The sequence below is a fragment of the Oncorhynchus mykiss genome, chromosome 1, assembly GCF_013265735.2.
Source record: "Oncorhynchus mykiss isolate Arlee chromosome 1, USDA_OmykA_1.1, whole genome shotgun sequence".
NCBI lineage: Eukaryota > Metazoa > Chordata > Actinopteri > Salmoniformes > Salmonidae > Oncorhynchus > Oncorhynchus mykiss.
Genome location: NC_048565.1, coordinates 78,908,083 through 78,924,442, shown reverse-complemented (window position 1 = coordinate 78,924,442; position 16,360 = coordinate 78,908,083). Strand labels below are relative to the sequence as shown.

General features: G+C 41.8%; 1 protein-coding gene across 2 annotated transcripts in view; it reads left to right on the top strand.

The window, feature by feature from the left end:
- LOC110532724 (attractin-like protein 1) overlaps nt 1–16,360 on the top strand; it is a 323,112-nt gene that overhangs the window by 34,953 nt on the left and 271,799 nt on the right. For both annotated transcript variants that reach the window (XM_036986147.1, XM_036986138.1), the window contains exons 2-7: nt 4,043–4,126; nt 4,363–4,476; nt 6,714–6,842; nt 8,218–8,426; nt 10,617–10,791; nt 12,122–12,209. In XM_036986147.1, the coding sequence (XP_036842042.1) occupies nt 4,043–4,126; nt 4,363–4,476; nt 6,714–6,842; nt 8,218–8,426; nt 10,617–10,791; nt 12,122–12,209 (799 nt within the window). The remainder of the gene's footprint in view (nt 1–4,042; nt 4,127–4,362; nt 4,477–6,713; nt 6,843–8,217; nt 8,427–10,616; nt 10,792–12,121; nt 12,210–16,360) is intronic.

The window sequence follows — 16,360 nt, the reverse complement described above, 5'->3', positions numbered from 1 at the left end:
CTATGCGAACAACATGCATACTGTTCCCATACACTTCCAGTCATTGGGCTAACGCTAGTAAGCGTTTACTCTAACGCTAGTTAGCAACGTCCTACATACTGCATGCAGAGACATAAAATGGTAACGATGAGTTCATCTGACTATATGGGTAAGTAGAAAAAAGGCTTAATTCACAAAATCTCGCACTGTCCATTTAAAGCCCCACCTCAGAGGAAGTTGCCGCACCTATTTCGAGTAATTCCTGTCCTAGAGCGGAAATTCACGTTTAGGTTCCAGCTCAAAGACTGACGCATGCTGCTAATACATATTCAGGAATTGGGAGTGGGAACATTGTGGTGTAGTAGAGAAATAACATTTAGGTCACTGACTGACAGGTGTCAGTGTAACTAGGTAGCATGATAACCTTAGCTAGCTAATGAAAGTTATGTCAGCACCATTTCAGACTACTATAATAATTAAGACTGTCATAATAATTATTTCAGAAAAAGACTAGCAACCTACCTGTCAAGAAATGAGTCTCAGCTAAGCCTATACCAGTTGTTGACGTTGTCTGACTCTTGCCATTTGACAGTGGGAGAAAAATTACTCAATTGTCATACCTGAGTAAATGTAAAGATAACTTAATAGAAAATGACTCAAGTAAAAGTCACCCAGTAAAATACTGTGTGTAAAAGTCTAAAAGTATTTGGTTTTAAATGTACTTAAGTATCAAAAGTAAATGGAACTTTGAAAATGTACTGAAGTATCAAAAGTACAAGTATAAACCATTTCAAATTCTGTATATTAAGCAAACCAGACGGGACAATTTTCGTTATTTTCTTCATTTCTGCAAGCTAGCTAGCGTTGTCTAAATTGTGCAGCTATATATCAATGTGTTGTCTAAATTGTGCAGCTATATATCAATGTGTTGTCTAAATTGTGCAGCTATATATCAATGCGTTGTCTAAATTGTGCAGCTATATATCAATGTGTTGTCTAAATTGTGCAGCTATATAACAATGCGTTGTCTAAATTCTGCAGCTATATATCAATGCGTTGTCTAAATTGTGCAGCTATATATCAATGTGTTGTCTAAATTGTGCAGCTATATATCAATGTGTTGTCTAAATTGTGCAGCTATATATATATGTGTTGTCTAAATTGTGCAGTTATATATCAATGTGTTGTCTAAATTGTGCAGCTATATATCAATGTGTTGTCTAAATTGTGCAGCTATATATCAATGTGTTGTCTAAATTGTGCAGCTATATATCAATGTGTTGTCTAAATTGTGCAGCTATATATCAATGTCTTGTCTAAATTGTGCAGCTATATATCAATGTGTTGTCTAAATTCTGCAGCTATATATCAATGCGTTGTCTAAATTCTGCAGCTATATATCAATGCGTTGTCTAAATTGTGCAGCTATATGTCAATGTGTTGTCTAAATTGTGCAGTTATATATCAATGTGTTGTCTAAATTGTGCAGCTATATATCAATGTGTTGTCTAAATTCTGCAGCTATATATCAATGCGTTGTCTAACTTGTGCAGCTATATATCAATGTGTTGTCTAAATTGTGCAGCTATATATCAATGTGTTGTCTAAATTCTGCAGCTATATATCAATGCGTTGTCTAAATTGTGCAGCTATATAACAATGCGTTGTCTAAATTCTGCAGCTATATATCAATGTCTTGTCTAAATTCTGCAGCTATATATCAATGTCTTGTCTAAATTGTGCAGCTATATATCAATGTGTTGTCTAAATTCTGCAGCTATATATCAATGCGTTGTCTAAATTGTGCAGCTATATATCAATGCATTGTCTAAATTGTGCAGCTATATATCAATGTGTTGTCTAAATTCTGCAGCTATATATCAATGCGTTGTCTAAATTGTGCAGCTATATATCAATGTGTTGTCTAAATTGTGCAGTTATATATCAATGTGTTGTCTAAATTGTGCAGCTATATATCAATGTGTTGTCTAAATTGTGCAGCTATATATCAATGTCTTGTCTAAATTGTGCAGCTATATATCAATGTGTTGTCTAAATTCTGCAGCTATATATCAATGCGTTGTCTAAATTCTGCAGCTATATATCAATGCGTTGTCTAAATTCTGCAGCTATATATCAATGCGTTGTCTAAATTGTGCAGCTATATGTCAATGTGTTGTCTAAATTGTGCAGTTATATATCAATGTGTTGTCTAAATTGTGCAGCTATATATCAATGTGTTGTCTAAATTGTGCAGCTATATATCAATGTGTTGTCTAAATTCTGCAGCTATATATCAATGCGTTGTCTAAATTGTGCAGCTATATATCAATGTGTTGTCTAAATTGTGCAGCTATATATCAATGCGTTGTCTAAATTCTGCAGCTATATATCAATGTCTTGTCTAAATTGTGCAGCTATATATCAATGTGTTGTCTAAATTGTGCAGCTATATATCAATGCGTTGTCTAAATTGTGCAGCTATATATCAATGCATTGTCTAAATTGTGCAGCTATATATCAATGTGTTGTCTAAATTGTGCAGCTATATATCAATATGTTGTCTAAATTGTGCAGCTATATTTCAATGTGTTGTCTAAATTTCAGCCGCGAATCCGCCATAGAAAAAGAAAGAATATAACCTCTGGTTGTATGGATGGCCTAACTAGTGAATGGGTTGGAGTGTTTTATTGAATTAATGTGCATGTTTTTTTTGCATGGCAAGGTGCCCTGTGATGGTGGAGATTTCTATTTAGGATCAATGGAATGGTTGAAAATGAGCAAACCCTGCATCAGGCCATGCAAAACTAATTTGCCTAAAACGTTAGTGGTCAAAACCATTCATCTTGGGGTGACAGGGGGAGCGGGGTTCTAAAATGCAATCATACCACGCAATTAAAAAAATAATAATTAAAAAAAATTGTCACATTTTATTTTTATGCAGACTAGCTCAAAAATAAGTGAAACTTGACAAATGATACAATAGATTGGGATATTTTGCTGGTAAAAAAGGGGAAGTGCAAAAACATCACTCCCCCCCCCCCTATTTTAATTTACTCTAGTAAGTGTAGGGTGGTCACTAATTAACACAGCCACAAAGTTATAAACCTGGTCTATTTCTACTTTCTCTTAAAATCTGATTTTAAACCTGACTCTCACCTTTACCCTAACCAGACTGCTAACCCTAGCCTAACCAGACTACTAACCTTAGCCTAACCAGACTGCTAACCTTAGCCTAACCAGACTGCTAACCTTAGCCTAACCAGACTGCTAACCTTAGCCTAACCCAGTGTTTCCCAAACTCGGTCAATGGGACCCCAAGGAGTGCACGTTTTGGTTTTTGCCCTAGCACTACACACGCTACACGCTGATTGAAATAATTAACTAATCATCAAGCTTTGAGGACCGAGTTTGGAAAAATGCTGGCCTAACCCTAACCTTAAAGTAAGATCAAAGTTCTGTTTTCAGAAATGTGTACGATATAGCCAATTTTGACAATATCTGGCTGTTTTATCTAGTGGAATCCCAAGTGTAGGCTACAGAGAAAAGCTGTTTGGCTCTCAGACGATTCGCAAATAGGAAGAAGTTCCAGCAGTTGTTACTGCTTAATAAACATTGCCATGCTGGTGGGTGTTAACATTGAAATAAAACCCAGCCCTGAAACAAAATGTAGGCTGAAAAGAATTGGCGTGTCATCTCATAGTAAAAGACACGTAAGACTCCCAAAATCACACATTCAAATTTGTCACTTGAAGCACAAATACTCCATACTTTGACTAAAACGATAACTTATTGACTTATATTGTTGTGCAAAAGTGTTGGTGAGCTCTGGCCATCGTCTTTTAGCTTGAAAAAGTGGATTTATACTGGTGTAGGCGTTTAAAAGCACATCAGCATATTAACATTTTTTGGAGTGGTTGCAAATATTTAGCAGTGGTGGGCCACCGCTGCTAAATTAATATAGGGGAAACACTGCTATACCCTATACCCTCCCCCTTTATGTGAGCTATCTGTCCATCTATCTTTCTCCATGTTTTAATTGTTGCTTTTCACTCTTTGCCAGGTTAACAGAGCCATCAGGTTCCCTCACAGATGGACCTATCAACTACAAGTACAAGACTAAGTGCACCTGGCTGATCGAGGGCTAGTAAGTAGCTCTTGCTCTCTTTCCTCTCCTCCCTCCTATCTCTGTTCATACCCTCTTCTATCTATATTCTGTACAGTATGTATTCATTCTTAGACTGATTTGTTACTGTTCAGTGGTCTTCGTGTTAAACTCTTTGTCTAATGTAAAGACTCCTGATCATCGTGGGCAGTGTTGTAGTTACTACTGCAGCCCAATAGCTACCCATTTTAAACCGTGCTCTATGTTCTGTCGTCCAGCCCAAACGCTGTGCTCAGGTTGCGCTTCAACCATTTTGCCACGGAATGTAGCTGGGACCACATGTACATCTACGATGGAGACTCCATCTATGCACCTCTGGTTGCAGTATTCAGGTGAGGTCATAATGCTGTATGCATGTACATACGTGTGTACTCTCTAGTATGCAGTCAACTGTGCATGCACGAACACCAAATACTGTATACCTCAAACCTAGTTGGGCGGGTCACATGCCGCTAAATAGAATCCACACAGTGATGATTCAGAATACTGGCTAGCTGAAGAGGAATTGTTCTCTCTCTTTCCATTATAGGTAACGAGTGGGTGTTATCCATGAATCAATGGATTACTATTCTGCATTTACACTGAGTAAAAATATAAACGCAACATGTAAAGTGTTGGTCCGATGTTTCATGAGCTGAAATAAAACATCCCAGAAATGTTCCATATGGACAAAAAGCTTATTTCTTTCAAATGTGCACAGATTTAACATCCCTGTTTGTGAGCATTTCATCTTTGCCAAGATGATCCATCTACCTGATAGGTGTGGCATATCAAGAAGCTGATTTAAACATCATGATCATTACACAGGTGCACCTTGTGCTGGGGACAATAAAAGGCCAATCTAAAATGTACAGTTTTCACACAACACAATTCCACAGATGTCTCAAGTTTTGAGGGAGTGTGCAATTGGCATGCTGACTGGAGGAATGTCCACCAGAGCTGATACCAGAGAATTGAATGTTAATTTCTCTACCATAAGCTGCCTTCAATGTCATTTTAGAGAATCTGGCAGTACATCCAACCGGCCTCAACCTCAGACCACATGTAACCACGCCAGCCCAAGACCTCCACATCCGGCTTCTTCACCTGCGGGATTGTCTGAAACCAGCCACCTGGACAGCTGATGAAACTGTGGGTTTGGACAGCTGATGAAACTGTGGGTTTGCACAACCAAAGAATTTCTGAAATAACCGGGGAAGCTCATCTGAATGTTTGTCGTCCTCACCAACTTCAGTGGGCAAATGCTCACCTTCGATGGCCACTGGGATGCTGGAGTCTGCTCATGCTGAAGTCTGCTCATCACAGATTAATCCTGGTATCAACCGTACTGGGCAGATAGCAGATAGTGTGCATGGCGTAGTGTGGGCGAGCGGTTTTCTGATGTCAACGTTGTCAACAGAGTGCCCATGGTGGCGGTGGGTTACTGTATAGGCAGGCATGAGTTACGGACAACGAGCGCAATTGCATTTTATCGACGGCAATTTGAATGCACAGAGATACCGTGACGAGATCCTGAGGCCCATTGTTGTGCCATTCATCCACTGCCATCATCTCATGTTACAGCATGGTAATGCACAGTCCCATGTCGCAAGGATCTACACAATTCGTGGAAGCCTGAAAAATGTTCTTCCATGGCCTGCATACTCATCAGACATGTCACCCATTGAGCATGTTTGGGATGCTCTGGATCAACCTGTACGACAGCGTGTTCCAGTTCCTGCCAATATCCATCAACTTCGTACAGCCATTGAAGAGGAGTGGGACAACATCACAGGCTACTATGAACAACAACCTGATCAACTATGCGAAGGAGATGTCACGCTACATGAGGCAAATGGTAGTCACACCAGATACTTACTGGTTTCTGATCCACGCCCTTACCTTTTTTTGAAGGTGTCCGTGACCAACGGATGCATATCTATATTCCTGACGTGAGAGCCTAATTAATTTATTTCACTGATTTCACTGATTTTCTTATATGAATGGTAACTCAGTAAAACCTTTGAAATGGTTGCGTTTATATTTTAGTTCAGTGTAGCTCTTAGGTGTTCCTCCTCTCAAGTCTTTAGAAGTAGTATTCTCCACCCACCCACCCAGCCACCCTCCCTCCCCCTTTGAAGAATAGGTCCCTAATGTAATTCCTTCCACTGGGGGTTCTTCCATATGGACTCTCCCCTGGTCCATCAGTATTGGCTGTGTGGTCTTTGTGTTGAACCTGGTTGTAGTCTTCCTGGTGGGGAGCGGATTTCTCCTCCCTCTTTGATGACCTTGATTGAGCTGTGCAGGGCAGGCCTGAGTTTGATCCTCCATGCAATGGAGGGATCGATCCCGAGGAGAGGAAGGAGTCACTTTCTCCCAATGATGTAAGGAGGGAGGACGGGAATGGGGGTTTTCATGGTGACAGCAAACCAGCTCAGCAGTCAAGCAAAGGGCGATCATTTATCCAGCAAGCTTTGGAGCTTAACGTGTGTGTGTGTGTGTGTGTGTGTGTGTGTGTGTGTGTGTGTGTGTGTGTGTGTGTGTGTGTGTGTGTGTGTGTGTGTAATGTATTTTTATTTTTCTCCCACAGCGGTCTCGTTGTCCCGGAAACGAGAGGGAATGAGACAGTTCCGGAAGTGGTAGCCACCTCTGGATATGCACTGTTGCACTTTTTCAGTGACGCTGCCTACAACTTGACTGGATTCCACATCTCCTACTCGTGAGTAGCCCCATCCCCATACACACTACATTCACAGTCAGAATCCTCACCTATACCATATAAGACCAATAGGGAAGTCTCTGGTTCAGTAGCAGACAAGTCTTAACTGACATGCCTCGTTAAATAAAGGTACAGTTTTACATTTAAAATAACAGTTCCATCATGGTAGTGACTGCCCATTACTGCTTATCTCTTATTAACCATCATATATTTCACTATAATAAAATATTACATTTGTTTTATTTGATGGCTTTATTATTTAATTCCTAGTCATCGTCTCATCTCTATAGAGCTGCTGCCTATGCGGTCTGAGAGATATATTGAGAGCAGTTTCTTCGCGAGGTATCTTCTCTTGATCGTGCATTTGGCTGTCTCTTATGTAGTAAGCTTAAAAGAAACAGACAGGACAAGTAGCCGCGCAATGGATTATGGTCATTGTAGTTAATTATCATGTTTTCTCTTCTAAACTATGTAGAACATTGGCTCCCTACTACATTGCACAGTTCAGGCATGAGCAGATTTATCTCTAGAAAAACTGCAATTTGCGCATTGAGCTCACAGAAGAAGAAAAAATACGAAATGGAATTCAAATAATTGAAATGATGTTTTTCAATTAGTTGTTTAGAAAACTGAAAATAAATAACCAACATTTCGGTTAATCGCTCAGCACTACTGCACACATACAACTTCAGACTCTCTAGGCCACATTGTAGACCCTGGAGACTAGGGTCTACAATGTCTGTCACAAGAGTAGCTGGGAATTGGCATTACAGCTGAGAAGATGACACCCCTTAACATAGGAGATACGTGTGTGTGTGTGATTCTGAAAATGAATTCATTGGGTTGTCTCAGAAAGCAGCAGCCAAAGAGAAAGATGAGCTTTCAAATAAGTCAAGCTCAGCCTCGAGGCCTCCAGCACAGACACACACCATGTGGCCATAAAGGTGTTGCCATAGCAACGCTCTTGTCACAGCGGTAAACATTATAGTCCCCCTGTTGCTGAAAAGCCCATGCATTATCCTGGATCCTTGACCTCCTTCTGTTTCTGTCTACCTTCCCTCTTTCTCTATTATTTTGTCTGCACATCTCTTTAATTCTCTCTCCATTTCTCTGTATCTCACCCTGTGTCTGTTCTGCTCCCTGAAAACACATACCCCAATACATGTCAATCACCTCTGTCAATCAATCATTCTTTCAGCTATTTGTTTTTCCTCAATTATTTATTTATTTTTATTCAACATTTATTTACAAGTAAGTGAATTAAGAGCAAATTCTTATTTAAAATGATAACCTTTCCAAATGTACTTCCCCATCCCTGCCATGGTCTCATGCTTTCACTCATCTAATTCACCATCTCTCCATTCTGGGTCTATAGGGTCAACTCGTGCCCCAATAACTGCTCCAGTCATGGGAAGTGCAGCACAGGGAACTCCATCGCCAGCCGGGTGTACTGCGAGTGTGAGAAGTACTGGAAGGGCGAGGCCTGTGACATCCCCTACTGCAGGAACAACTGTGGCAGCCCCGACCAGGGCTACTGTGACCTTACTGGGGAGAAGAGCTGTGTCTGCAACGACAGCTGGCAAGGTCTGACAAGGGCTATGGTTATATTGTGTCAAAGTTTTCACAATGTTGTGGTGTGGTATCTTCATGTTGGTTCATAGGGTTCATTCATTCTTCAACGACAAAGCTAAGTTATTTTTGTTCTTGTAGATTGAGTCCCACTGCCATCTTCTGGCTGAAATGAGAACTGTGAAGAGAGAGGCACAGAGACCATGTTTCATATATTACAGTAATACAAGCTGACATCTGAAGTGCTCAGCAGATAGGACAGTCTTAGTTTAGATGAAGGGAATGAGGTCATGTTGTAGGATGCATGTAGCCTGTTAGATAATAGCGAACACTGTTTTGACAGCTTGGTAGTTGGGGCCTGTTTCATGCTCTAACAATCTAATCTTGAGATGAAGGTGGAAGACCATCGGTTTCTGCATGATCTTATTTAAAATGACCCATCCTGTCCGTTTTCATACAGGCTACACTAAATACAACACTTGCTTGTCTGTTGACCAAGAGGAGCTCTTATGTTCCATGTCTGCCATCTAGTGGTGCTGGGGGTTTTGTTCTTACACCTGGTGGGTCGCTGGTCTGGGTATCCTCTTAGTATAACCATGCATTGACTTGATCTCTACTGTTCCTGAATACTGTATGGGGATGTATTAACATGTCTTATTTACAGTAGAACCACCCAAACGCCTCTCAATGAGACGGAACTGTCCAGCAGGGTAGAACCACCCAAGAACCTCTCAATGAGACGGAACTGTCCAGCAGGGTAGAACCACCCAAGAACCTCTCAATGAGACGGAACTGTCCAGCAGGGTAGAACCACCCAAACGCCTCTCAATGAGACGGAACTGTCCAGCAGGGTAGAACCACCCAAGAACCTCTCAATGAGACGGAACTGTCCAGCAGGGTAGAACCACCCAAACGCCTCTCAATGAGACGGAACTGTCCAGCAGGGTAGAACCACCCAAGCACCTCTCAATGAGACGGAACTGTCCAGCAGGGTAGAACCACCCAAACGCCTCTCAATGAGACGGAACTGTCCAGCAGGGTAGAACCACCCAAGCACCTCTCAATGAGACGGAACTGTCCAGCAGGGTAGAACCACCCAAACGCCTCTCAATGAGACGGAACTGTCCAGCAGGGTAGAACCACCCAAACGCCTCTCAATGAGACGGAACTGTCCAGCAGGGTAGAACCACCCAAGAACCTCTCAATGAGACTGAACTGTCCAGCAGGGTAGAACCACCCAAACGCCTCTCAATGAGACGGAACTGTCCAGCAGGGTAGAACCACCCAAACACCTCTCAATGAGACGGAACTGTCTTGCAGGGTAGAACCACCTAAGCACCTCTCAATGAGATGGGACTGTCCAGGGTAGATCCAACCAAGCACCTCTCAATGAGATGGGACTGTCCAGGGTAGAGCCAACCAAGCACCTTTCAATGAGATGGGACTGTCCAGGGTAGAGCCAACCAAGCACCTCTCAATAAGATGGGACTGTCCAGGGTAGAACCACCCAAGCACCTCTCAATGAGATGGGACTGTCCAGGGTAGAGCCAACCAAGCACCTCTCAATGAGATGGGACTGTCCAGGGTAGATCCAACCAAGCACCTCTCAATGAGATGGGACTGTCCAGGGTAGAGCCAACCAAGCACCTCTCAATAAGATGGGACTGTCCAGGGTAGAGCCAACCAAGCACCTCTCAATGAGACGGGACTGTCCAGCATGGTGCCACTCCTATGCTCTGACACTGAGTTGCTGGTCACTGGTCATTTCCCCAATGAGGTTTTCTCCACTGATGTATTGGGCTAGACAGGGTCCTGGCCCATAGACCTCATCACAGCCCCCCATTCCCCCTGTCCACTGGCTTTCCTCCACTCTAATAGGGGACAACAGGGGCCAGTATCATGGGATCTTTCTCATAATGGGGTTTGATGAATCAGAGTGAGACCCTCTTTATTAAACCCACTAATGGTTCTGCCACCAGTCGGCCTCTGGGTGGTGGGGTCCTGGTAGCCATGTGAGTTCATCACCGTCATGGCTGTCCCCATCATCATGACATAAGCTGCGTTGTCACGCTCTTCGCCAGCAGATGGTGATGTGGGACCACGTTTAGTTAGATGTATTAAAGAGTTGTTGAAGAGAGTATTTTGCTACAAACAAACCTCACATTCTCTCATGGATTTCTAAGTTTGTTGTGTGGTTCTCTCCAGGTCCAGACTGTGCTCTGTCAGTGCCATCCACCGAGTCTTACTGGGTGATGTCTAACGTCAAGCCCTTCAGCCAATCCCTGGGCAGGGCCTCCCATAAGGCTGTGGTCCATGGGAAACTCATGTGGGTCATCGGAGGATACAGCTTCAACTACAGCTCCTTCCACATGGTGCTCAAGTAAGGCACTGACTGAAGAGAGACCTGAAATATCTGTCTGTGTCTTCGTCTCTGTAGTTAGGTTTCCATCCAGTTGGCGACAGATTGTCATGCAAGTATTCTCAAGTCTGCGTAAAGAAAATATACGCATTTTCTCACAACTGACTTGTTGCAGATAGAAATCAGTGTGTGATGACGTAGTGCACACTAAATATACCTTTTCCATTAAGTTTTCATGTACTGAATACAAATGTTCATTGAGTTTCCATCGCATTTTCAATTCTACTGAATTCTACAGAAATTGTTGCGTTAAATAGTAAATGTGCCGACTCTGGTCTTGACACGTGGTGCTCTAGCCAACAGCTTGCCAATATAGTGCAGGTAGGTGGTGCAGGTAGGCTAGTTTACATGATGAGATTATTATGGATTGGAGCGAGAATATTTTTATTTGTCGAAAGGCAGTCAAGCATCGATCGTCATGTCACTAGAATAAGACTCTGGATATTTATTGGAAAGGAGCATCAAGCTCATTATGCACTTTCACCACCCTGTGAAGTTCATCATTTACTTAATCTGTAGCCTAATAAACTGCATGCTTTCCCGAGTCGTAATGGGAGGACCACAACCAGGTCATCACGTGACTCCAAGTTTACTTCGATATGATGGTTTTTATATTCATATTTGCACATAAAGTCGTTTCCACCACCATTTTTCGCATAATTAATTTTACCAACGCAAACAAGATCCCACCCGGTAGAACGAGGAAGTGATCTGTCGGCATTTATAAAATTGTACAGTAATTTCCTGTTACCATCACAGCTGTCGTGATTTGTTTTGTACAGTATGAATTCACTCGCATAAAAACTGGATGGAAATGTAGTTAATGTCTACTTACCACCTCTATATTTGTCTCCTTCCTGTCTTTTGCTCTTCCTCTCTCTCTCAATTCAAAGGGCTTTATTGGCATGGGAACATATGTTTACATTGCCAAAGCCACATTTCAAATGTCATATTATGGCTATGTTGTAACGATGTACAAAATGGAAAATAAATAAACATAAATATGGCTTGTATTTGCAGTGGTGCTTGTTCTTCACTGGTTTCCCTTGTGGCAACAGGAACACAAATCTTTCTGCTGTGATGGCACACTGGTATTTCACCTAATCGTTATGGGAGTTTATCAAAATAGGACTTGTTTTCAAATTATTTCTATTTTTGTCTCTCTCTGTCATTTTCTCTCTTTCCCTCCACTCTGTCCATCTCTTTCTTCTCCCTCCACTCTCTCCATCCATTTCTTTGTTGTGTATATTCTGTATAGCTCAGGCCTGACTGTCTCTCTTCCCCCCTGCAGTTATAACCTGGAAAGCAGCACCTGGGACGTGGTGCCGATCAATAGTGGTCCTCTGCAGAGATACGGCCATTCTCTGGCTCTCTACCAGGTAAGGCAGATAATGGCCACAGCCCACTAGCATGGTGGATGTGTTCCATTTAGCTTTTTGTCATCCACTGGTACTATACAGGACTCTGTACATGTAGACAGGGCTCTGTACATGTAGACAGGGCTCTGTACATGTAGACAGGGCTCTGTACATGTAGGCAGGGCTCTGTACATGTAGACAGGGCTCTGTACATGTAGACAGGGCTCTGTACATGTAGACAGGGCTCTGTACATGTAGACAGGGCTCTGTACATGTAGACAGGGCTCTGTACATGTAGACAGGGCTCTGTACATGTAGACAGGGCTCTGTACATGTAGACAGGGCTCTGTACATGTAGACAGGGCTCTGTACATGTAGACAGGGCTCTGTACATGTAGACAGGGCTCTGTACATGTAGACAGGGTTATATACATGTAGACAGGGTTCTGTACATGTAGACAGGGCTCTGTACATGTAGACAGGGCTCTGTACATGTAGACAGGGCTCTGTACATGTAGACAGGGCTCTGTACATGTAGACAGGGTTCTGTACATGTAGACAGGGCTCTGTACATGTAGACAGGGCTCTGTACATGTAGACAGGGTTATATACATGTAGACAGGGTTCTGTACATGTAGACAAGGTTATATACATGTAGACAGGGTTCTGTACATGTAGACAGGGCTCTGTACATGTAGACAGGGCTCTGTACATGTAGACAGGGCTCTGTACATGTAGACAGGGCTCTGTACATGTAGACAGGGCTCTCTCTTATCTGGCTCTTTCTGTTTCTCTGTGGGTTTCTCTCTACTTCACATATATTTTCTCTCTTTCCTCTCTCTCTCTCTGTCTGTTGGGTGAGGGAGTTAAGAGGATTGCCTCTCTGGGTCTGAGTAGCGATAACATGGCAGTAAGATGGATGTGGGGCCCTCAGGGTTGGTCAGAGAGCAGCAGGGCTACAGGCTTTGCTCTGGCTAACTGACTCTTCGGCTCACCAGGGGAAACAAGCATGACGACTACATCTGATCTGTTTGCTCTTTCTCTTCTTCCCTTGAAACTATAGAAGTCTGTCTGAATAACCCTGTTAAATAGAAAGTCTGCCTCTGGCGTGTGTGTGTGTGTGACTTAAAACTCTTTCTTTACTGCTAAGCTCTTAAGTGTTTGGGTCGCTTTCATGAAGAGGGACAAATGGATTTTCTATTAGATGTCTTACTATGGTTAGTGACCTAAGGGGATCCGGCTTTGTTTACGTGAGTTAAATGGAAGTAGTATTTTATGGCTCAGAGTTTATTGCTTGAAAGGCTGAGAAGTTTATTTTGGAACGACTCTCACTTCATTACTTGCAGTTTACAATACTTTAAAATGGTACCCCCATGGAAGACCTCACTAATGGTTTTGTCTTGTAAGGAATACTGCAAACGTTAAAGGTTCTACGTACTAACACACCTTTACAACTAGGCTAAGCTGCAGTCTGTGTTTGGGACATGCCAGGGGTTTATATTTTTATCGTAGAGTAACACAGTCAGGACTTCAGATGGATTTGGGTGATGAGCAAGCATCTTGACACTAATCTGACCGCTAACCCCTTATCTCTGACCTGACCTCTAACCCCTTATCTCTGACCTGACCTCTAACCCCTTATCTCTGACCTGACTGCTAACCCCTTATCTCTGACCTGACCGCCAACCCCTTATCTCTGACCTGACCTCTAACCCCTTATCTCTGACCTGACTGCTAACCCCTTATCTCTGACCTGACTGCTAACCCCTTATCTCTGACCGCTAACCCCTTATCTCTGACCTGACTGCTAACCCCTTATCTCTGACCTGACTGCTAACCCCTTATCTCTGACCTGACTGCTAACCCCTTATCTCTGACCTCCCACTGACTCATGCTGTGACATTTTCATTTGATCAGTTCACTACAGAACCGTTCTCTTTTTGAAGGGGAATGTGAAAGGACTTATTGTCTAAAGGTTTTATGATAAGGTTTTATTCTCTAATGCAGCGTTGTTGATCAGAAATGAAATAGTAGATGAAATGATACACACCAAGGTCTTTTCTAATTGAGATGCCTGTCTGTAGTTTATCCTAGGATTACATTCAGAAATCCCCTTTACAAGTGACATTCTCTCTCAAAGGGACCTACATTTAAATGGGAACCTGTAATTTAGTCCGTGTTGTGAGGATTATTAGCTACTATACAGTGAACATGCTGAACTTCCAGACAGCTGCATTCACTCTTCTGCCTTGTGTGTGTGTGTGTGTGTGTGTGTGTGTGTGTCCATGCATACATGTATTATGAGTGTTTGTATGTGCAGCATGTGTGGACAGTCATGGCTGTGAGCCCACCTTTTCCCTATACCCTATCTTTCACATGTTCCATACTTGTTTTGATTGATGTGAACACACTTAGCCCATCAAGTGTTTCTTTACCGTTCACAGTGGTGTACCACTGGTGTCTCCAGGTGTCAGTTCATCAGAAACTGAAACCTTTCAGGAAATGGAAGAAACGTTCTTACTGTATCAAATTCTATCAGTCACATGCACCGAATACAACAGTGAAATGCTTACAAGCCCTTAACCAACAATGCAGTTTTAAGAAAATACCCCCCCAAAAAGTAAGAAATAAGAATAACAAATAATTAAAGAGCAGCAGTAAATAACACTACATACAGGGGGTACACTGTATATTGTTCATTTGGTCAGTACCAGGGTTTCCGTTAGCCGGTAATAGCCGGCTTTTGGCCAATATAAAAATAGAAAAGCTAAAAAATGCTTTTATCCTCTGTTGCTCCAGCATCTCAAACAGCAAATACAAAGTTAACAGAAGGCAGGCTTCATCAGCGCATCACACACCCCTTTACAATGAGGCAGTATGCATTGAGAAAACATATACCTGAATGTTTTACTACATATTATGAGGCAGTATGCATTGAGAAAACATATACTTTAATTGTTGGAAACCTGAATGTTTTACTACATATTATGAGGCAGTATGCATTGAGAAAACATATACTTTAATTGTTGGAAACCTGAATGTTTTACTACATATTATGAGGCAGTATGCATTGAGAAAACATATACTTTAATTGTTGGAAACCTGAATGTTTTACTACATATTATGAGGCAGTATGCATTGAGAAAACATGTACTTTAATTGTTGGAAACCTGAATGTTTTACTACATATTATGAGGCAGTATGCATTGAGAAAACATATACTTTAATTGTTGGAAACCTGAATGTTTTACTACATATTATGAGGCATGTATTTTTGGCCAAAATCAGACCATATCTGTGGAGGCAATTATTTTATACTATATCAACTTTATTTCATTGTCTAGTAGCCTGGCCAAAATCAGACCATTTCTGTGGTGGTAATTATTTTATATAAACTGTATTTCATTGTCTAGTAGCCTGGCCAAAATCAGACCATTTCTGTGGTGGTAATTATTTTATATAAACTTTATTTCATTGCATATTAGATCTCCCCTCTTTAAATACATTTTTTTGACAACAGTGTTTTCTTGCTAATTGCATTATGGAACAAACATTCGTGTGTAGCCCTACTTACTACCTTGTGCACATTGCTGTACTTATGTGAAAAAAAAGTTTTAAGCTAAGCATTCTGATCTGTTGCATGAGACTCATTGCTTTTTAAAGTTTCTTTCTCGACAAGCTGACCAATTGAATAGGTACACTTTTCTACTATGTGGGACAGTAGATTGACAAAGGCCAGTGATATTGCTGTTTGTTACTTGTCTTGTTGGCTGAGGAAAAGGAAACGTGGACAGTTATTCTAACATCTTCAAAGTGGGCATCATTTCCTCCTCCACTTGCATCTTCTGTTAATATGAATTACCATCATCTAATTGGGATTCCTGTCATTCTGAGAACCGTGGGTGAAAGCCCTAACCAGGTTACACATCCAATGCATATGGGTCCGGCAAATTTCTCAAATGTCCGGTAAATTAAAATGCTGCCGGTCAAATGTCCAGCGCCACATTTACCTAACGGAAACCCTGGTCAGAACAGAGATATTATAGTTGTACCTGTGTAACTTCCCCTCTGTTATAAAACCCAGCTCCTTCACTCTGTTATAAAACCCAGCTCCTTCCCTCTGTTATAAAACCCAGCTCCTTCACTCTGTTATAAAACCCAGCTCATTCACT